Source organism: Rhinatrema bivittatum, chromosome 1 (genome assembly GCF_901001135.1).
Source record: "Rhinatrema bivittatum chromosome 1, aRhiBiv1.1, whole genome shotgun sequence".
Lineage (NCBI taxonomy): Eukaryota > Metazoa > Chordata > Amphibia > Gymnophiona > Rhinatrematidae > Rhinatrema > Rhinatrema bivittatum.
In genome coordinates, this window is record NC_042615.1 from 40,364,264 (window position 1) to 40,388,189 (window position 23,926).

The window sequence follows — 23,926 nt, forward strand, 5'->3', positions numbered from 1 at the left end:
GGAAATTGGTCAGATTTACAGGAACCTGTGTCTTTTGAGTAAGAAAATAACAAGTATTAATTTGAGGAGTATTCTCCTCAGTAAAGGATAATATTTCTTTCAGAAATCTTTTTAAGGATAAATAAGGTATTTCTGCCAAAACCTGTGGAAAGTTGGTTATTCTTACGTTTAGATGTCTCATCCTATTTTCTAATGTTTCTAACCGTCTAGCACTAGCCATCTGGTCTTTTATCAAACAAACATTAACTTGTTGTAAACATTTCAGATCTTTCTCATTTTCTGTTAATCTACGAATTGTCTCTATGTTTTGAGTCTGTACATTCAACAGTTTTCCCTGAAATTCTGTTGTAACATTGTCCATTTTATTCTCCATTCGAGTCATAGCGCAGCTTAATCCATTAACAGCCTCTAAAATCCTTTCAAGTGTTACCTGACCAAATCCAGAAGTTGTCTGCAGCAGTTGTCCACCATTGGGGGACAATGGTTCCCCCTGCTCTGTTTCCCCTTCAAGGGGTATTTGCAGAGCTTCACCATTGTCCTCGCTGCGTTGAGCTGGAGGTAAACGGCTATCCGGGCTGAGGGAAGCTTCTTCCTGGGGAGTAACCAGGTCTCCATTTCCTGTACCCCCAACGGAGTCCTCAGCTCCTCGTTGTTCCAATTGAATCAAAAATTTGTTAATCTCCAGCTGAGTAGAGGCAGAAGATGGGGGCGTCGAGGGATACACCCGAATCTTGCCTTTCCTCTTAGCTGGCATAACGAAATTACTTAATCTCTTAAAAACAAACAGTGAGGCTGTAATAAATTCTCCTTAGAGAATAATTCAAGTTGTTATTTGATTCCATGAACTGCTCAAATCAAAAAGGAAACAAATGACTGCTCTAACTTGTCAAACTTGTCAAACGAAGTCGAACAAAGTCGCGCGCGCCCCTTGGGCGCGCGCGGCTTAGGCGACGCGCCGGCGGCAGTGACGCACCGCAGGAGTGGGCCTTTTAGAGTGTCATTGGCACCTCCCCCCTCTGACGTCAGGCTCGGCGTTCTCAGCTGGTGCCGGGGCGGAAATGCAAAAAGCAAATTGAGCAGTCAAATGAAATGGAAAACTCCTCACCGGTATCCTCCGCTGTAAAGCCGCAGGAGTGGGCCTTTTAGAGTGTCGTTGGCACCTCCCCCCTCTGACGTCAGGCTCGGCGTTCTCAGCTGGTGCCGGGGCGGAAATGCAAAAAGCAAATTGAGCAGTCAAATGAAATGGAAAACTCCTCACCGGTATCCTCCGCTGTAACGCCGCAGGAGTGGGCCTTTTAGAGTGTCGTTGGCACCTCCCCCCTCTGACGTCAGGCTCGGCGTTCTCAGCTGGTGCCGGGGCGGAAATGCAAAAAGCAAATTGAGCAGTCAAATGAAATGGAAAACTCCTCACCGGTATCCTCCGCTGTAACGCCGCAGGAGTGGGCCTTTTAGAGTGTCGTTGGCACCTCCCCCCTCTGACGTCAGGCTCGGCGTTCTCAGCTGGTGCCGGGGCGGAAATGCAAAAAGCAAATTGAGCAGTCAAATGAAATGGAAAACTCCTCACCGGTATCCTCCGCTGTAACGCCGCAGGAGTGGGCCTTTTAGAGTGTCGTTGGCACCTCCCCCCTCTGACGTCAGGCTCGGCGTTCTCAGCTGGTGCCGGGGCGGAAATGCAAAAAGCAAATTGAGCAGTCAAATGAAATGGAAAACTCCTCACCGGTATCCTCCCACATGGGTTGATTTTAATGGGTCTGGGTAAAATGTTTGCTGTAGGAAGACAATTTTTTAGCAGGTAGAATATGACTGAGTGTGGCAAACCTTTGAGGAAGTGCAAGGGGCATGGGTCTGATGAGGATTGTCCATTTCCTTATCAGTCAATGACCTTTTTTGTACTTTTAAGGTGTATATTGTAGAATTCCTTGAGGGTGGCTGTATCTGCTACTTCTGTTTTTGATATTGCAGTGTAGTTGTAAACCGTTGTGATCGACGGTATATAAAATGTTCAAATAGATAAATAAATAAAAGTAAATTTCTTTCTCTTTTTTTGCAATAGCTGTTTCAGTTGTGATGATGTGATTTATTTATTTAATGTATTTACTTATTTAAAGGCGTGTATTACCCACCCTTCCTATGTTCAAGGTGGGGTACAATGTGGAACGTATACAGACAATAGAGAGGAGGGAAGGTAATGTAAAATCTTAGTGGGGGGAAAGGACAGGCATCAGGGATTGAGTTCACATGTAACAAGACATCATCAGAGAGGGGAGTAGAAGGCTAGGTAGCATCCCCTGCTGAGGGACTGGTTAAGGGTAGTCCATTGTCTTGTTGGTTTGGGAATGCTCTCTTGAAGAGGAAAGTTTTTAGAGCTTTTTTGAAGAGTGTTCTTTTTTGGAGAGATCTTATTGTCTTTGGTAGGCTGTTCCATAGGAGCGGTCCAGAGAGATTTGCAAGTGGAGCATCTAATAGCATCTGGTTAGATGATCTTAGCTTTCTGGTGGAGGTGTGGAATTGTATTGTTGAGGACAGCCATGGGGAGTTTAATTTGTGGATTGAGGAGTGGATAATCATTGCCAGCTTATATTGAATAGAGATATGATTCGGCCGAACCTTTTGGTTCGGCCTTCGTTATCCCGCAGTTTGGGCCAATTTTATTTCAGCTGCCCCCCGAAACAAAAAATGGAACCCACCCCAACCCTTCAAATTTAATTAATTACACCCCCCACTCTCCTGATGCCCCAAAATGTGCCGAAAGTCCCTGGTGGTCCAGCGGGGGTCCCGGGACCGATCTCCCACTCTCGGGCTGTCGGCTGCCAGTAATCAAAATGACGCCGATGGCCCTTTGCCCTTACGATGTAACAGGGGCTATCAGGGCCATTGGCCGGCCTCTGTCACATGGTAGGAGCAATGGACAGCTGGGGTTTTTTTTGGGGGGGGGGGTTATGCCCCTTTCTTCCCCCCCCCCCCCCCCACCAAAAATGATAAAAAAACGATAAGAAAACCATACAAAATTTCTTGGGTTTTCCTATCGTTTCGTCGGCCCCCTGAAACGCAACGAAATAGGAAATATCGTCTTTATTTCCTATTTCGTTGCAAACGAATGCACATCCCAAATATTGAATTTGGAAGGAGAGAGGGAGCCAGTGTAGAGATTGTAAAATAGGAGAGATGTGCTCTCATATGTGAGTGCCAATAAGGAGTCTTGCTGCTGCGTTTTGATTGATCTGTAGTGGACAGGTTGCATATAGGAGTAGGGCTGTCAAGAGAGAGTTGTAGTAATCAATCCCTGAGAATAGTAAGGACTGGAGGATGAACCTGAAATCTGAGTATTCGAGGAGAGGTTTAAGATGGCGTAGTAAGCACAGTTTGTAGAAGGAGGAGTTAGTGATATTTCTTACATGGTTATGCATGGAGAGGGAGGGATCAATAGTGACTCCTAAGTACCATACACTTTCAGCAATGGGGATGGGATGGGTATCCAAAGTTATATAGCTGGGAATATTGAGGACTGGATGGTGTAATAGAATGATGATTTCTGTTTTAGATGTATTGAGTGCTAATTTATTACAGTGTAGCCATTTTTGGATTGCTGTGAGGCAGTTGAGGAAAGGTTCAGTCATGGCCCATGTTTCCTTGAATGGGAAAAACAATTGAATATTGACAGCATAGGTTTTATAGTGCACTCCAAGGTCATCGAGGGTGCAGCATAGTGGAGTTAGGTAAAGATTAAAGAGAGCAGCAGATAGAGCAGATCCTTGGGGTACTCCAGAGCTCAGAGGCATCAATGAGGAGGTGGAAGAGTTGATTTGGACTAGATGTGTCCTGTTGCTAAGGTAAGATGAAAACCAGTTCAGCACAGTACCAATTATTCTGAAGGTGTGTAAACTTGAGAGTAAGATGGAGTGATTAACTGTGTCAAATGCAGCGGAGATGTCAAGTAGACATAGGAGGAACGAGGAGCCACGGTGAAATCCGCATCTAACTGTATCAAAGCTAGATAGCAGTAGGAGTTCAGTGCTGTGGTGCTTCCTGAAAGTGAACTGGTATTGGTTGAGGAAGTTATTTGAATCAATGGTCACAGATTTGATGGAGAACTGCAATTTCTAGTCCTTTAGCCATGAAGGATAGGGTGGATTTTGTACAGTAGTTAGAGGTGATAATTGGATCCTCTGTCAGTTTTTTGATTGTGGGTCAGACTGAGGCTTGTTTTAGGGTATTTGGGACAGTGCCATGTTGTAGTGATGAGTTTATAAATTTAGCGACAAATAGAGCAATATCTGGTCTGATCAGTTTGAGTAAGGGTGAATGCATGGATTAAGGGGGTTGGATGAGGGTTTCAGGTTGTTGATGATCTTGGTGGTTTCCACTATAGTGATGTCTTCAAAGTGTTCCCAGGTTGGGCCTTGAAGTTTGGATTGCTGTCGGCTTCACCAGGGGTGGAATTATTGAAAGTGCTGATGACAGATGCAGTTTTGTTAGAAAAATGGGTGCCAAATGTCTCAGCGATATTCATCCCCAGGGTGGTGGGAGGAAGAGTGGAGGAGGTTGAGTTTGGGTTGACCAGATTCTTGACAGAGGTAAATACTTCTCTGGAGTTGTTCCGCGAGGCTGATAGTTTTTTGCAGATGTAGGATTTATTTGCAGCGGTGATGGCCTCTTGATATGATGTCAGTTTTTAATTGTAGAGAGTTTTGTTTGTCTGAGATGGGTCTTTCATCCATTTTCTTTCATATTTTCTTAGCACACATTTTTGGGTATGGAGTGTAGTGTTGTATCATTGTGCGGATTTTGTTCTTTTCATTGCGTGTAGTTTCAGAGGAGCAAGTTTGTCGAGTGTAGATGTAAGGGTGGAGTTCCATGTTCTGATGAATAAAACATCCAATAATATTAAAATGGTCTAATATTTCCCCTGAAAAAAATATTTCAAAGCAATAGAAACATCAAATTACACCAAATAATGAAAACTAATAAGAATTTAAAAATCTCCTGCTCTTCATACCTGGGATCGTTTGATTTCCAATCATCCTTAGACTAACATGGATTGGGGATGGTAGGGTAGCACAGACTTTATCTTCTCTCTCTCTCACACACACTAACATATTCATTCTCTCTCACACTCATTCTCTCATATACATTTCCATGCTCTCACACACACTCCCTCTCTCTAACATACACAGGCTCTCTCTCCCTCACACACACATTATTTGTGTGTGCATACCTGTGGGATCCTATGTGTGACACACAGGATCACACATGCACACAGGCTCTCATAGAGACATACCCCCCCCCCACACACACACACAAGCTTTCACACAGATATGCACACACGCATATATACAGGCTCTCATATAGACACACAGACACATACATGCACATAGGCTCCCACACAGATATACACACACACACACACACAGGTTTTCTCATACACAGGCACCCAGGCTCTCACACAGATACGAACACAGGCACACACATGCATTGCATACAGGATCTCACATAAACATATACACACAGCCTCTCACACAGACATATACAAAGGCTATCAAACATTTACAAACACACACATGCACACAAGCTTTCTCACACACATACATACATGCATTGCACGCAGGATCTCACACAGACCTACACAGGTAAGTTCTCATACAGACACATGCACACAAGCTTTCACACAGGATCTCACACAGACACACACACACAGGCTCTCACACAGATAAATACACACACACACATGCACATAGGTTCTCCCAAATAAATGCACACATTCTCTCCCACAGACACCCACACATACATGGCCTCTTCACTTCGGACTGTGGTGTAATAAACTCTACTGTTGCCCAGTTGGCCTCTTTTCTGCTTCGGGCCGCAATGGGATGAGCTCTATTGTGGCCCCACTGGTCTTCCTGCATGGGGGAGGGGGTGGAAAAAGCTGTGTGCGGCCATGAGAAAAGTTGTACAGGGCCATGCACGCGTGCAGCTTAGAGGGAACATTGAAGGGGGAGTGGAGGAGAAGGATAAACCTCCAAGGCCCAGGGTGTTAAGTGTATTTTTGTCTTCAGTAAAGAAACTGAACACTGTCGTGATGTTCCAGCAAAATACCTTACTGAAGAATAGCTTGAACTTGGTATACATTTCTCTGATAATGCCCATAAAGCAACTTAAAAGCAGTGAATCTGTGATCCCTTAATCTCTGTCTCAGGGTCCCTTCTTTCTGTGGGTCTGGAATGTGAATCTGCCTCAGGTACATGAGGTCCTCACTTCCTGATTTGGTTTCCCCTTCACAATACCTGGGATCCATTGCTTATTTATTTATTATTTTTATATACCGAAATTCAATCTGAGATATCACATTGGTTTACATTCAGGTACTGTAGGTATTTCCCTATCCCAGAGGGCTTACAATCTAAGTTTTTGTACCTGAGGCAATGGAGGGTAAAGTGACTTGCCCAAGGTCAGAAGGAGCAACAGTGGGACTCGAACCTTGGTCTCCTGGTTCGTAGCCCACTTCTCTAACCACTAAGCTATCTCTCCAATTTTCTCCACTCCTTCTCTCATGTGCCCTGTGGGCACATCCTTGGCTGTTTGTGGTTTGTGAGTCCCACTGTGGTGACTCAGTTCTTCCTCTTTCTTCCTGGGTATGGTACTCGCTGAGTAGCAACTCCTTTCACTAAATTGCCAGATTGGCCCCTTGGACTAACGGACAAAAAGATGACCAAGAAAAACTTTTTTTTTTTACTCTTCACTCCTCTCTGTAGGGGATAGGAAAGATGGCTAAAAACTTCCTCCCAACAACAATCTCACAGTGAGTACACAACTCACAAAATAAAAATAGTGATTATTTACCAGCCACTGCATATAAGTTGGAATTAAATCTCTTAACTTTCCAAGACTCCTCAGCCAGGGTCTTGGGTCTTTAGTTTACAAATTTAAGGGAGCTGAAAGAATAGGTCTTACTCTCTCAAATGCAAAATAAAAAAAAATCCACACAGACACTAGGAGGTCACTTGCCTATATGCAAGTAGGAACTGATCATTTCTCAGGTTCCAGTGGGGGTGCTGTGGCAAAGATGGTACATTTGTCCAGAGTAGGGATGTGAATCGGGCTTCGGACGATTGAAAATATCGTTGATATTTTCAAAATTGTCAGAAATCGGGGGCTCCCCCGAAACGATAGGAAAATCCCACGATATTGTTCGTGGGGGTTCTCTTATCATTTTGGGGGAGGGCGGGAAAAACGGCACACAAAAATAACCCCTAAACCCACCCCGACCCTTTAAAACTAATCCCTTTGCTTCCCCCACCCTCCTAACCCCCCCCCCCAAAAAAAACATTTTACAGGTACCTGGTGGTCCAGTGGGGGTCCCGGGAGCGATCTCCCACTCTCGGGCCGTCGGCTGCCACTAATAAAAATGGCGCCGATGGCCTTTGCCCTTACCATGTGACAGGGTATCAGTGCCATTGGCCAGCCCCTGTCACATGGAGGGAGCACTGGATGGTCGGCGCCATCTTTAAAAAGTCCCTAGCTTGAGGGACTCTCTACCTGGGTAACATCAAGCTAGGTTGAGAGAACATTGCCCAAATCTCATCTTGGAGTGAGTTTTCTCTCTCCAAAGGCCAGCAAATCTTCACAAGAGACCACTGTTCTGTTCGTAGGTGTCACGTAGAATGTCAAAGTGGCCCCTAACCCCGTACACTCTTACCTAAACCCCACCTCAAGTTACTAGGTGGGCCTACCGTAGGGATACAAATATCTACCTATGGACCATGACATTATGGCCAGTCTCTCTCTCTCTCTCTCCCCCCCGGACCAGTCAATTCACCTGAAATAGGACTTACGGGAGACATCGCAAATGGCAATGAAACCTTACCGCACGGTCACAGCAGCTATTGCACAGCCTAACGCAATCCAAAGAGGTGTAGTTAAAATCGGTGTTACGGCTGTGCGATAGCTCTTCGCAGACAGGCTAACCCAGCCCACTCTCCACCCCTAACTCTTCCTATTTTCTGAATTTGCATCGCACCATAAGATATGGTGCGATCGCATGTGAAAACGCCTTATCGCAGTTTGATAAATGACCCCCTTAGTAATGAAGAAATACAGCTTTTTAAATGGCAATGCAATACTCACTGCTGGCAAATTGGATGTAGAGAACCTCTCCAAACTCACTTATATAAGAACATAAGATATTGCCATGCTGGGTCAGACCAAGGGTCCATCAAGCCCAGCATCCTGTTTCCAACAGAGGCCAAACTAGGCCACAAGAACCTGGCAATTACCCAAACACTAAGAAGATCCCATGCCACTGACGCAAATAATAGCAGTGGCTATTCCCTAAGTAAATTTGATTAATAGCCGTTAAAGGACTTCTCCTCCATGAAACATTGCACTTTTTTTTTTCTCATACTTATCTGTTTCTCTTGGCTCTTAGTAACCTTTTGGTTCTATTTCCCTTCCACCCCCACCATTAATGTAGAGAGCAGTGTTGGAACTGCATCTAAGTGAAAGATCTAGCTTAATTAGTTAAGAGTAGTAGCCACCGCAATAAGCAAGCTACACCCATGCTTATTTGTTTACCCAGACTATGTAATTCAGTCTTTGTTGGTTGTTGTCTGTATATAGATCCACTTTTCTTCATTCCCCCTCCCGATGAAGCAGAGAGCTATGCTGGATATGCGTGAAGTATCGGTCTTTCTCCCCTGCCGTTGAAGCAGAGAGCTATGCTGGATATGCGTGAACTTATCCAAACCTTTTTTGAACCCAGCTACACTAACTGCACTAACCACATCCTCTGGCAACAAATTCCAGAGCTTTATTGTGCAATGAGTGAAAAAGAATTTTCTCCGATTAGTCTTAAATGTGCTACTTGCTAACTTCATGGAATGCCCCCTAGTCCTTCTATTATTCGAAAGTGTAAATAACCGATTCACATCTACTCGTTCAAGATCTCTTATAATCTTAAAGACCTCTATCATATCCCCCCTTAGCTGTCTGTTCTCCAAACTGAACAGCCCTAACCTCTTCAGCCTTTCCTCATAGGGGAGCTGTTCCATCCCCTTTATCATTTTGGTTGCCCTTCTCCATCGCAACTATATCTTTTTTGAGATGCAGCGACCAGAATTGTACACAGTATTCAAGGTGCGGTCTCACCATGAAGCGATACAGAGGCATTATGACATTTTCCGTTTTATTCACCATTCCCTTTCTAATAATTCCCAACATTCTGTTTGCTTTTTTGACTGCCGCAGCACACTGAACCACCGATTTCAATGTGTTATCCACTATGACACCTAGATCTCTTTCTTGGGTTGTAGCACCTAATATGGAATCTAGCATTGTGTAACTATAGCATGGGTTATTTTTCCCTATATGCAACACCTTGCACTTGTCCACATTAAATTTCATCTGCCATTTGGATGCCCAATTTTCCAGTCTTGCAAGGTCCTGTTGTAATGTATCACAATCTGCTTGTGATTTAACTACTCTGAATAATTTTGTATCATCCGCAAATTTGATAACCTCACTCGTCGTATTCCTTTCCAGATCATTTATATGTATATTGAAAAGCACTGGTCCAAGTACAGATCCCTGAGGCACTCCCACTGTTTACCCTTTTCCACTGAGAATATTGACCATTTAATCCTACTCTCTGTTTCCTGTCTTTTAACCAGTTTGTAATCCACGAGAGGACATCACCTCCTATCCCATGACTTTTTAGTTTTCTTAGAAGCTTCTCATAAGGGACTTTGTCAAACACCTTCTGAAAATCCAAATACATTACATCTACCGGTTCACCATTATCCACATGTTTATTAACCCCTTCAAAAAAATGAAACAGATTTGTTAGGCAAGACTTCCCTTCGGTAAATCCATGTTGACTGTGTTCCATTAAACCATGTCTTTCTATATGCTCTACGATTTTGATTTTGAGAATAGTTTCCACTATTTTTCCCAGCGCTGAAGTCAGGCTCACTGGTCTATAATTACCCGGATCGCCCCTGGAGCCTTTTTTAAATATTGGGGTTATATTGGCCACCCTCCAGTCTGCAGGTACAATGGATGATTTTAATGATAGGTTACAAATTTTAACTAATAGATCAGAAATTTCATTTTTTAGTTCCTTCAGTACCCTAGGATGCATACCATCCGGTCCAGGTGATTTGCTACTGTTTAGTTTGTCATTCTGGCCTACTACATCTTCCAGGTTCACAGTGATTTCATACAGTTCATCTGACTCATCACCCCTGAAAACCATCTCCGGAACTGGTAATTTCCCAACATCCTCATTAGTAAACATGGAAGCAAAGAATTCATTTAGTCTTTCTGCAATGGCCTTATCTTCCCTAAGAGCCCCTTTAACCCCTCTGTCATCTCTCTCTCTCCCCCTCCCCATATATATACCTGCCCATGCAGCCAAATTCTCTCACGGAAATTCCATCTAGTTTGAAATATTTTTTTTTTAATTAAAATAACATGTCAAAAATATAGAGCGGCATGTATTGATACACATACGCAAATTAATTTCTCTAATGTCTGCATGTCTCTAGGACCCTGTGTTCATGTATGGCTACCAGTAATACAGAAGTGGGAATAAGGGCAGCAGCAGCAGCAAAGGTTTGGAGAACTTTGAGCTTCCTGGTGCCCATGAATTTCCAAAAGCAATGATTTTCAGTCTGAGTAATTTTCTCCAGTTGTTCACGGTAAAGCTCGGCGATGGATGTTGCATTTTGGGCAGGACACTCCCCAGCCCCTCCCCCTCTGAAATGGGATGTCCCTGGCAGGGAGCTGCAGTCACGTCAGGATTATCTTCGGGGGTGGGTGTTCCATCAGGTCTGGTGTTAAGATCGGCCTGGGTTGCAAGCAAGGGCATTTTCAGTCCTAGTACCGGATTTACGGAATGGTCTCCTGTTAGAGGCAAGGCAGAAATCTAATATCTTGATTTTTTTTTTTTTTTTAGGAAGAAGGTGGTCAAGTCACTTCTGTTCCCGGAAAGTGATTCTCGTTTAGTGCGAGGTGATCTGGTGAATGATCTTAATATGGGACAGGGAGGAGGAGTATGAGGAGATCAGTGGGGAAGGCAGAGCTGATAGCTTGTAATGTAATGTTTTTTGTTTTTTTTTAATAGTGCTGCTGCTGTTTTAGGATGCAGTAAACTACTTTGGGTGAGCCTTGTGGTTTGGGGAGACAGGGCATACATTTTATTAAATAAATACTTGTAAGAATTAAAGCACTTCACAGAGCAGTTATTAGTAATTTTGAGCAGTGTGTATATTACTTGGAGATGATTTACCATCATTTGTACTTCAGTGCCACAGACAAAAAAAATATGCTCTCTGACCTTTGATATTTTCCATGATTTGATTCTGTTCTTCTCATTTCCTCGGCTTTTTCATTCTCTGCCATCTGCACTCTGTGAACTGCTCCTCTCTTCCCTTTGCTCTTCCATGCCACTGCATTTGTCTGTTTTTCTTCATTTCTCCCTCTTCCCTATGCTTCTTTTTGTTTTCCTGTGCAATATTTACTCTTTTTACATTTCTCAGGGGTACTGTACTTTTTTTTTCTTTTGGCTCTACTTTTCTTTTGTTTATTTGCGGCTCTGTTTTCTTCATCTTCTGTTTTACCTCCCAGTTAGCTTCCCAATTCATTGTCTCCAGACTTTCTTCCTGGACTTTTGTCTTTCATTTTCCATTTCTCGGTCGTCTCGTGTCTTTCCTCTTCTCAGTATCATCCCTATAATGCTGTCCTATTTAAGTTCCAGCCCCTTTCTCCTCTTATCTCCAGTGTTACCCCCATATCATCCAACCCCTAGCCTTCCCCAAGCTTCCGTGCAGCCCAAACTATTACTTTTAAACCTCTCAGGACAAGTTCGGTTTTCCCGTTCTCTCTACTTCTAAACCTCTTTCTGTACAGCCAAGCTACCCCCATTCTGTACATTCAGCCCTTTTTTAATTCATACTGCACCCTTAATCCAACACCCACACCTCCTTGGCACGTCTACATTTTTTACAAGGACTTTTAACCTCCCCTACGCATCCAGTACCTCAATTCCCCCTCTTCTGTTGGCATGGCGGTGGCCAGGATAGTGGTGCTCCATCCTTGGCAATGCCCAGACTGTTCTATGCTCATCCCCTACCCTAGCTCCAACTGGATCATTGCTTATTCTTTTTCCCTTTCCTGGATGTCCCAGACTCAGTCATAGTAACATAAAAATCAATCAAGCTGTTGCTTCTCTTTCTGCCTGCTCCACAGTAGCCGCATACAACAGCTCACGGTAAAATCAATAGGACTTTCCCTGCCTTTCCGATTTGCCAGGGCCCAAGAAATTTCTGTATGGAAGCAAAAAGGGGACCACGTGGTTTGTTTTTTTTTCTTTGTTTCTCTATCTGATGGTTAGGAAGAAGGGAGCTGAGCGCTTCGGTTTCATTTGGTGGTCTGAGTATGTTCACGCTGTTTCCCGGTGATTTCAGACTTTCTAGTAAATGAAAACTCATGTGATCCTGCTGGGAAACCATGCAAGTGGTAGCTATGCTCATGAATCAGTACAAAAACATGCATCAGAAAAAGAAATGATTTGAATGGTTGCAAACAGCTTTTTATGAACAAAGTGTTACATTGGGCTGTGCTAAACAATGTGCCACAATGGATAGAGCGTAGACTTTTGTCTGCTGCATTCTGCAGAGGTGAACCAGGAAAGGAAAGGTAAAATTGTGCTAAGTGATAAGATCCAGAGTCTTGAAACAGGTAACAAAGATGAAGTGATTAATCAGATGCTAAAGGCCATGCTATGATTAACAAACTGGGTCATGACTGATATTTAACTGGGCTAAGAAATGTTTTAAGATGCACACTGTAAGGCTTGTTACTTTGGTTGACTATTTGTGATCCTGAAATAAGTAATGTTTCAAATATTTTAAAAATTGTAGCTTTTCCAAGCTGACTTGGATATACTGCTGGTGGGTATGCAAGTCAGTAAATGAAATGCTATATTAGAAATAAGCTATAAATGCTAAATAAATGATTAGTAGTTCTGAGTGATAACTGTGTGAAGAGATTTGGGAGTTAATGATTTGACAGAACAATTTAGCAGGCATTGCATTGAAAAAAAAAGTCAAACCTTGTTAGAGCATTAGTAACTGTCTTCTTGGCACCATCTACTGGTAGGAAATGACTGCTGCCTAGTGGATCCCATATTTAAGGGTTGGGTTAGCAGGTGACGCCAGAGGAAGAAAAAGGTGCAGTAAAGTATTTTCACTTTTTTTTTTTTAAATCTATTTTATGTGACTGTATGCTGTTGATTAATGGACATGGGCTTGTATGATTTTTTTTTTTATGATTTTCATGAGGATTTTGATGTTGGATTTTAGTAATTTGCATTGGGCTTCATTGTAGTGCGTTGTATTCTGTTATTTTTAATGTTTTACTTGTAATTTGTCTTGGATATTTTAAAATGGCATGTTTGTATTTTGATGTAGTTTTAAAAAAAAAAAATTTTTTATCTGTAACCTATTTTGGGTTGGTGTTTTTGTTTTTTTGTTTGGTTTTTTTTTTTCAGAAAGATGGGCTAGAAATTGAAATAAGTAAATAATAAACACAATTTCCAAACCAATGACTATTGCTCCAGTTTCTTCCATTACTCTTTCTTTTTTTTTTTTTTCTACCCCTCCAGATGCCACTGTTCTACCTGTTACAGATTTTTATATCATCTGCAAGCAGGCAAATATGCTCCCCCTGTTTTATTGTAATTTTTTTTGCTTCTCTCCACCTGTTTAATGTTCAAGGTTATCACTCCCCTTGTTACTTGTACACCAGCATGATGTGATTTTATCATGAATGCCGGTATAAAAAAGCTTTAAATAAATAAAAATAAAATAAAATATTCTCTCTCAGGACTTAGCATTGACTAGTATCCCACTAGTAGGGATTTATTTATTTATTTATTTATTAACTTTTATTTACCGACATTCGTGAAGCACATCATGCCGGTTTACAATGAACTCAGGTGGGAGATACAGTATAACAATATGACATTAAAACAATATGATATTACTAACGCAAGAGCAAAAAAACGAAACAAAAAACAAAATACAACAAAATAAACAATAATAATGAAACCAAGGAATAGAGATTTGAGGGAGGGTAGGGGAGGGAGAGGGGGGGGGGAGGGTAGGCTAAGGGGCAGGGTGAGGGGAGGGAGGGAGGGAAAGGGGTAGGAGGGGGGTGTGAAAGGGGGATAAGGAGGGGAAGGGGAGAGAGGTATAGTTAAATGAGGTAAAGGGAGAGAATAAAGCAGAAAAGAGGGATACTATGTACAGATGACTAATGTACAGGAATCACTTAACTAAGTAGAATTATGGAACAGTTGAAACAGGAGGGATACTTTTATCAGAATGAACTCTGACTACTGCTCCCTTCTTTTGTTGCTCAATCAGTTGCTAACAACTGCCTGTGTTAGTCCTGTATGGCTAGTTTGGTTACCAGTCTTTTACGCAGAACAGTATCAGAAGCTTTACTGAAGTTCAGATCGGCCTTATCCACCAGTTCCGTCACTTCGACAAAGAACTCAATCGAAAGTTGTTGGACAAGATTTCCCTCTTGTTAACCCATGTTGTTCCTGGTCTCTAATTTGTTCTCCTTGAAGTGAGTATAACACAGGACTTTGAGGCAACGTGGATTCACAAGAGGGGAAATCTTGGCAAACAACCAAGAGCATTGATTTACCGGGGACAGTCAGAGCTACAAGCCCCCGTAGGCAATAGGGTAAAACCAGGACTGGTTTAGCCTGCTTCTTATGAAGTAGAGCCAGGAGGCATCCCTATGCAGACCTGCAACATGTGCAGACTTATAGCAAGAGAAAAATCTTAGGCATACGTGAAAGAGGAAGACATACAATGAGTCTGATGAAATGTCAAGTAAAAGCCTTGCTGCGTAAAACCTGGGCTGTGTAGCAGACTTCGTTGCGAGAAAGCTAGCCTTGTGAAAATATAAATTTAGATCTCATAAAGTGCCTGAGCTGACTGCTGATATATGAAAGGTTTTCTGAGACAGTAAATTCCAAATAAAACAATTTGGTTGGTCAGTTTTGAGCCTTTCTAGTATGTTAGGCTATGCCTACATTTGAAAAGGCTGAACCGCACCTGAATGATTATTCTTATTGCCCTAGAATGAGAGAGAATGTGTGCTAAGCAGGGCCCAGACAGAACAGGAATTGATAAGTTTAGGCATTCAAATAGCTGCCCATTTGACCATGAAATTGGCAGCACCACTACATCTGTTGAGTGGCCAAGAAAGTAGACTGTCTGAGGAGTCATTTATTCAAGGAACTGCTTGGAGACAAGAAGAAAACCAAAGCAAACAAAATAAACCAGGACTATAAGGAGCTTGTTCACGTCACTATGCTGGATTAATCTTAATTCTATGCACATCTTTCATCTTTTTTTTTTTAATGCATTTTCTTTTAGCTGCATTAGTGCATGTTTACCGAGGACTGAAGCAGAAACTCCATACTGGAAAGAAATTTACGATGATTTACTGAATATAGAAGAGTTGAATAAAGTAAGCATATATCATATCTATATGTACCTGTCTGTTTTCTTTATCACCTATTTGCATTTTAACTTTTCTCGCTCAGTTCCTGTACTGTATTTCTTGCTGTTGTAAGGATTTTAATGGACTGAACAAATGTTCAGTGTTATCTGCTTACCTCTCTTTATTAAATTTCCAATTGTGTTTTCCTTTAGGGTATCGATGCCAAGTTATATACCGCCAGATCTGATCCCGTAAGTGCAATTACTGTGGTCTATTCAAGCTAATGCAATATATTCTGTGGGCCAACTGTAAAAGCCGCATCTTCAGTCATCTTTTCTCCTAATTGATGCAGTTTGCAATACCTGGATTCATTATTTCTGCTTGCCTGTAGGTCTCACGGCGAGTAATACATAAAAGCATTCTGCTGGGATGAATTAGGAAAGCAAAGGTAGACTTTTGAATTTGCCCAAAGAAGTAAAATTGTGCTACGTGATAAGATCCAGAGTCTTGTTGCATGCAACAAAGATGAAGTGGTTAATTGTATCCTAGAGGACATGCTATGACTCTGTTAGGTGGAATGATGCAACAGATGTTGAAAGTGCATTAAAGAGTGTGTGACAGAGTATGTAAATCCTGCACTGGAAAGACTAGCAGAAAGAATAGGTCCATGGAAGCAGAATCCAACTGTTTTGCCTTGTTGGGTCAGTCAGGTCGGGGAAAGAGTACAAGTTCAGAGCACTATCTCGCATTAGCCAAGTGTGGGACAGCCAGGCCTGGATTTATGCCCAGGTCTACTAAGCCTGAGACTAGGGTGGCAACATTTTGGGGGATGGCAAATGTCCTGGCTCCGCAGACCACCAGTCCTGCTCTAGACCTCCAAAAGCTGCCACTGCACGCCCCTTCATTCCAGTGACACGATCCTCTGATGCAGTGAGCATGGGGGCGAAGCCTGTTCAGGCTCCGCCCTCTTTGAACTCCTATATGGGGGGCGGGGCCCATGAGCACAGACGTAGTCCTTGCACTCAGAACGTCAGATCATGTCACTGATCCATAAAGGGGAGAGGGGTGCTGTGCATGAGGGCTCAGAGGTTTGCTGGGTGAGGGTGGTAGCATGGCACAGGTACTAACAGTGCCTGGGGTGGCATCTGCCCAAACCCATCACAGGAGACTGCACCATAAGTGATGTGTAACCCCTGGGTGTGGGATGGCTCCTTTAACTCGCACCCAGGGGCACATGGAAAGAAATAGAAACAGCCCCTTTTTGCTCCACCACTCCAATGTCTCTATGACACTCCTTTCCTCCCTCTGGATAGCTTTACTTTCTGAGGTCCTCGCTCCTAAGTGTGGGGACGAACAATAGTTCTTATACCCTGCTTCTTTGCATTTCAAGTCCTTTTTTTCCATCCTCAGTACACAAAACTAAGCTTTACACTGTCTCTGCATCCAAATAACACATGGGATAAGAATGGTGGCTTCCAACTTCTTTAATGATAGCTGCTTAGATGATTATATACTATTTACAATTTAAATTATCTTCATAGTTCAAGTAAATAAATGATAAGATAGCAAGAAAATATAATAAACTTGTGACTCCAATTCTTCATCAAAGTCTCTATTCTTAACTGGAAGTTCTCAAATTTACACTAAATTCCTTTTGTTTTCTAATTTCTTTCTCCAATAACCTAGTAGATTTAATGTGGTCCAATCCTTCTTTAACTCCTAATTTAACTCTTTCATCTCACAGAAAGTGGTCAGATAGTATACAGTCCCAATATTTAATCAGAACTTAGTCCCATATTTAATCTCTTCCAAGACATCCTTTAGACGTCCTTTAATTCCTCAGACGGGACCAGAAGAATACTTCCCTCCCTTCCTTGATTCTGTTAACTCCTTAGTCAATACCAGGTGGGCACTAGGAGTGTGCAGAGAAAAAAAATGTGTTTTCATTTTCAGTTCATTTTTGCAAGGTTTTTCCCCCACGAATTTGAGTGTGTGGAATGTTTGATTCATTTCATTTGTGTGAAAAAAACATATCAAAGATTACAAAAAAAAAAAAAGACAAAAAAACCAAAATGTGGCTTCCCACCCATCTTAAAAATGCCAGGGCCAGGATCACCTTGGCCCCCAATTACCCGGTCCAGTGGGGATCAACTGCTAACAAGGCTGCGATAGGTCACTGTGACCACGGCCTCACCTACATAGGGCCGAGGCTTCGGCCGAGACCAATGTCGTAGCCAAGGCTGAAGCCTTGGCCTTGCGTAGGCCAATGTCGAGGTAGGTCGCCACAATCTTGACCTCAGCCTACTCAAGGCCAGAACCCAGGCCCAGACCTGATGCTGTGGCCCGGAGGTGGGGTCATGATGCCAGGGCTTCGACCCAAACCCAGGACCAATGCCAGGGCCCGGCCCAGAAGTCAGGTTACGATGCCTGGGCCTAGGCCATGGTGCCGGCTGCCTGAGCCACAGAATCAGTTTATGAAGAGAGAAGACAGAAGAGGACTTCTTCATCAGCACTCTGAGGCCTGAGTTCTGGACCTGGCCCTCGGCTTAGATTCAGGCCCATGTGTCGCTCGGGTACATCATTATAATTTTAGTAATTTATTTGTATTTATTAAAATATATTAATCGCTTTCCTGGTTTAAATGAAATTGCTCAAAGCGAGGGATACACAATTCAGTATGTCGTACAAACAAATTACAAAATTCACATTGTTATATACTGCACATAATTAAATGAGAAATTATTTTACCGGCCTGAATATCACGTGCCAGTTCTCTATGAATTAGCCATTTTGTGTGGGTGATGTCATCCAACAGTGCCAACAAGGACCCAGTTCTTGGAGCTCAGTACAGACTTCACTGAGCATGTGCAGAAGCTCCCACATGCACACACTGCCTCGAGAGCTCCTCAGTCTTTCTTCGTCTGAGCCACTGCAAGGACATGTTCCAATCTCTCTTAGAATATTTTCTACATTTTGGGGCCCAGTGTCCCTATCTGTCTCATTGCTTTCTAATGTTGCTGCCACTGTATCAATAAATAAAAGAAAATCAGAAGATGTTGAAGAACACGGAGAAGCCCAAGGCCAAGAAGCTTGTGACAAGTGGGTTCAATGCCTGCATCTAAAGGCACAGGATGCCTATCATGAATATACACTCCAGTCTGCTACCATTATTTCGGCCCAGACCATGACTTCTGCAGCTGGTACAGTTGCGGTTGGATGTCCCTAAGGGTGCAGCAGTACCACACCTGTAAGATGAAGGCCCTAACAAAAGGCTATAAAATCTTCCATTGGAGGTCTAATGAAACCCCCACTGAGCTCCCCTACTGCCTATTGAGGGAGTGCAGGTCCAAAAAGTAAACAAAAATAAATCGGTGGTGTGTAGTGATGCCTCACCTCTTCCAAACTCCCCCCCCCCCCTTTGTAGAAAATATCTTGGCCCCAACCAAATACCCCCATTAAATCCCCCAGCATCAGACATCCACCTGACCCTCCCATTCCCCTCCCCAAAATATATCAACCCTGGGGTCTAGTGATTCTCCCCATGCCTTCTCACTGACCCCATACATCTAGGGGGCATTCCATGAAGTTAGCAAGTAGCACATTTAAGACTAATCGGAGAAAATGTTTTTTCACTCAATGCACATTAAAGCTCTGGAATTTGTTGCCAGAGGATGTTGTTAGTGCAGTTAGTGTAGCTGGGTTCAAAAAAGGTTTGGATAAGTTCTTGGAGAAGTCCATTAACTGCTATTAATCAAGTTTACTTAGGGAATAGCCACTGCTATTAATTGCATCAGTAGCATGGGATCTTCTTAGTGTTTGGGTAATTGCCAGGTTTTTGTGGCCTGGTTTGGCCTCTGTTGGAAACAGGGTGCTGCATCTCAGCAGCCTGAGACCGTATATGTACTCAGCTGGGACACACTGAGCTCAGGTAATGTTTTTAAAATTGGGTTAAGAAGAGAAGGGGAATTGATTGGAGATTTCTCCCTTTCCCCCTTCTGGTCTCCTTGCTCAGCAAACTATCTGACGGCCGTTTCCACTTCCGTAGTTGTTTGGGATCAGGGGGGGTATCCTGGAGCAGCCCTTGTGACTAGGCCCTGCTCTGAGGTTCAGCTGGTTCTCTGTATGATAGTCCACGGCGGCACATTTCCGGGCTTTTCGTGCACCCTATACTGCCCTCTACAGTTGTGACGTGTGTGCCCATCTGTGCGGCCTTGTGCATTGAGTTGTGCGCCTAGTTGAATGCTTAGTTGGGCGCCTACTTTGACACCTAGTTAAGAGCATAGGAGCGTCTATATGGTGCACCAGTTGTATGCACATGTACATGCCTTTTTTGATGCTTATACACATAGACGTGCTTGTTTTTATGCACATTCCCTGAGCATCCTGTTGGAGCTCAGGTGGGCGCTTATTTCGGCACAGTTTTGTGAATGGCACATGTAGGAAAAAAACCACTAAGCGCCTTGCTCTGTGTGTGGTGTGCCATATTTGCGCATCTCAGCCTGGTGCTGTTAGCACGTTCAGGGGGGAATTACTTCCCTCTGATTTTACTAAGCCCATTTCTTCCCGGCCTGGTGTGGGAATGGTGAAAGAGCTATAAGACAGGTCGCCTGATCTTGGGGCTTCCCTAACTGGTTCGTCAGCAGAGGAAGGTAGTTCAGTGGGCTCAGGACTGAAAGATCCATGTCCAGGCCTTGACATGGATCTTTCTGTCCTTTCTTCAGGCACAGTCCTCAGCCCTGACTAATCTTGCCAGGCCAGAGTAGCATGTGGTGACCTCCTTCTTGCCAGGTACTAGGTTAAGTGCCGAAGTACGCCTTGATTTGCAGCAGGTCTCCCCAATAGAGATCCGGATGGTATGGATGATGAGGCTGATCCTGCCTCTAGAGGATTGGGAAAATTCTCCAGTTCTAGAACTGTATAGGACCATGTTGCGGTTCCTTCATAGAGATGAGTTCACGACCTGATTTACCAGACATTAAAGATGCTGGGAGTACCTGGGGCTGATTCCATGTCTGTGCCAAACAAACAAAAAGAAAAAAAAAAGATCCCATTTTTTTTCTTTGCATAAGGCCATTCAGGAATTGATCTTGAGTGTGGTGCCCCGGAATCTAATTTTAAAAAGGAGTCGGGTTTTCAAAGGCCTGTACCATGGATCCAGTTGTGAAAGAGCACTTGCATTTTCCAAAAGTGGATGCCCTTCTCTGTGCTATCTCTCAGCAGACGATTATCCCTGTGGAGGGAGGAGCATCCTTGAAGGATGTGCATGATAGAAGGATTGAGGCCATCCTTAAGAAAGCATTTGAAGCAGTGGCAATGACCTTGCTGATAGCTTCTTGTTGTTTCCTGGTGGCACGCTCTTGTTTTCTTCTCTCTCAGAAAATCAATGAATCTGGAGTGAATTCAAGGGCAGTTATGGGGCCAGCAGCTGCCTTTTTGGCAGATGTGGGCTGCGTTTTAGTCTGCAACTCAGCTAGAGGGGTGGCTTCAGTAATAGCGGTAAGGGTTCAATTATGGATGATACATTGGTCGGATGATACAACTTCCAAGGCTAACCTTATGAAACTGCCCTTTTAAGGCTTGCTCTTGTTTGGGAGTGAGTTGGAGAAACTAGCCAGTAAGTAGGGCGAATCCCGGTTTCTTGGTTGCCAGAGGATAGGAAGCAGATGCCACTTTTTTTGGCATGAGAGGTCGTGCCAGGGGATCCAAGCATTTTTGATCCTACAGAGGATCGACCTTTCAGAGGACTTGGCCTTTCATAGGTCTTTTTCATTCCCAGACACACCAGATAGGGTGCAGGCTCGGGTAATGGAACCTCCCAAGCCTCCCAGTGAAGGTTTACTGACTCAGCCCTGGCAAACAGGAGAAAGGACAGTGCCTCTCACTCTTTTATCAGAGGTGGGTCGAAATCACATCAGATCAGTGGATCCTGGAGGTGATATGAGAGGGACATGCGCTGGAATTTTGCAGTATTCTCCAGGATGTGTTCATGGTGTCTTCCTGCCACTCCCCGCAGAAGAAGCAAGCAGTGGAGTGTACGTCGTCAAGGCTCCTCAGCCTGAAGGCAGTGGTTCCAGTGCCCACATCTCAAGAAAATATGGGTCGATATTCCATTTATTTCATTGTGCCCAAGAAGGAGGGCTCCTTTCGTTCCACCCTGGACCTCAAATGAGTTACCCTCATTTGCAGGTGGCTCATTTTCAAATGGAAAATTGCGCTCAGTGATAATGACCGTGCAGTCAGGGAAATTTCTGACCTCTTTGGATTTTCCAAAGCGTACCTACATATTTCCATCCGACTAGAGCCCCAAAGTTTTTTGCGATTTGCAGTTTTGTGACGCCATTATCAGTTTTGTGTACTGCCTTTTGGCCTGGCCACCGCTCCCAGAATTTTTTTTCCAAGTTTATGTTGGTGGTGGTGGTGGTGGCAGAGTTGAGAGAGGATGGGATCCTGGTACACCTGTAATTGGACGATTGGCTGATTCGGGCCAAGTCTCTGGAAGAGAGTCGCCTGCTGTCCCTGTTGTAGGAGCTCAGCTGGGTGGTGAACTTGGCCAAGAGCAGTCTTTAGCCATCTACATGTTTGGTTCGCCACACAGCAGGGTAGGGCTTTCCTGTCAGAAGCTCATATTCAGAAGTTGATGGCGCAGGTGCATCTGTTGATGAACACAATAAGCCCAACAATGTGGTCCTATCTTCAGGTGCTCGGTTTGATGGCGACAACCCTGGAAGTGGTGCCATGGGCAAGGGTGCATATGTGTCCTCTTCAGCGCTCCATACTGTCTCGTTGGAGCCCACAGTCTTAGGAATATTTGATTCAGTTCCACCTGCCAGTGGAGGTCTGCTCTCAACTACAGTGGTGGTTACAAGTGGATCATCTAAGAGAAGGAGGCTCCCTAAAATCACTGGACTGGTTAGTACTCATGACTGATGCAAGCCTCCAGGGTTGGGGAGCTTGTCAGGAACTGACAGTGCAAGGGCACAGGAGAACAGAAGAATCTCTCTGGAATACCAATCGGCTGAAAGCCCAGACAGTCCAGTTGGCATGCTTGCAGTTCAATGGCAGGTTGTAGGGTCGAGCAGTCCAGATAATGTCGGACAATGCAATGACAGTGGCTTACATCAATTGGCAGGGAGGAATCAAGAGACCAACTTATGTTATGGGCGGAAGTGCATCTTCAGGAGATTTCAGCCTCGCACATTGTAGGAGAGAGTCTGGACCCAGGAGAATGGGTATTGTCAGAGAGGCATTTCAGCTGATAGTGGATCGCTGGGGCCTTCCATTCCTAGTCCTGCTGGCAACTTCTCAGTTGCAGGAGAGGTCTGAAGTCCTTGGGTATTGATGTTCTCATGCAGAAATGGCTGGAGGACAAGCTGCTGTATGCCTATTCCCTGTGGCCCAGGTTAGGCAGAATGGTTCGGATGGTTGAGGGTCACAGAAGGATGGTGCTTCTGGTGGCACCAGATTGGCCCAGGAGACCATGGTTTGAGGATCTGCTAATGGTGGACTCCACCCTCCGGATTATGGGGCATAGGAATATGTTGTGGTAGGGACCTGTTCTTCATGAAGATCTGACTCAATTTTGTCTTACGGTAGGGCCCTTAAGAGGGCTGTCTTGCTGCAGTGTGGATTTCTACTGTGGTGATTGCCACCTTGCTACAAGCAAGAAAGTTCTCTACTTCCTTAGCCTATGTATAGGTTGGCAAGTGTTTGAGGCTTGGTGTGCAGATTGAGGTGTTCTTTATTGTTCGGTTAAGATCCACTTATTTGGAATTTTTGAAACTGGATTGAATAAAAGGTTGGCCCTTAATTTCTTAAAGATGCATTAGCGGCTCTTGCCTGTTTCAAAGGTCAGGTAAATTGTGGGCCTTTGTCAGCTCAACCAGATGTGGCCCTTTTCTTGAAGGGAGTGAAACATCTTCATCCTTCCTTGCGGTTACTGGTGCCCTTGTGGAGTCTCAATCTGGTTTTGGATTTCTTAGCAGACCCTATGTTTAGACTGATGCATGCATATATCCTTTCTTATGGTACTGACTTTGCAAGAGATGTTTCCTGTGGTGATTTTTGATATGATACAGACTTTCAGACACTTGAAAGGTTTTAATGATCAATGGTCAACAACAAACCTTTTACGTTGGGAAAAAAATCAGTAGAACTAGGGGACACGATTTGAAGCTCCAGGGAGGAAGACTCAGAACCAATTTCAGGAAGTATTTCTTCACGGAGAGGGTGGTGGATTTCAAAGGGGCATGGGATAAACACTGTGGATCCATAAAGGCTAGAGGATGGGAATGAAGAGAAGAGCCATGGGGTGGATTAATGGAGTGGAGGCTACTACCTGGTGATTACTACGCTTACTCAATAAGCCTTCGCACGGTTAATGCAACTCCAACATTGCTCTCTGCTTCAACGG

At 43.8% G+C, this 23,926-nt stretch overlaps 1 protein-coding gene across 1 annotated transcript in view; it reads left to right on the forward strand.

The window, feature by feature from the left end:
* The window catches only part of IL15 (interleukin 15), a 97,691-nt gene that overhangs the window by 57,853 nt on the left and 15,912 nt on the right, over window positions 1-23,926 (forward strand). The window contains exons 4-5 of the mRNA XM_029597929.1: window positions 15,450-15,543; window positions 15,729-15,767. Of these exons, the coding sequence (XP_029453789.1) occupies window positions 15,450-15,543; window positions 15,729-15,767 (133 nt within the window). The remainder of the gene's footprint in view (window positions 1-15,449; window positions 15,544-15,728; window positions 15,768-23,926) is intronic.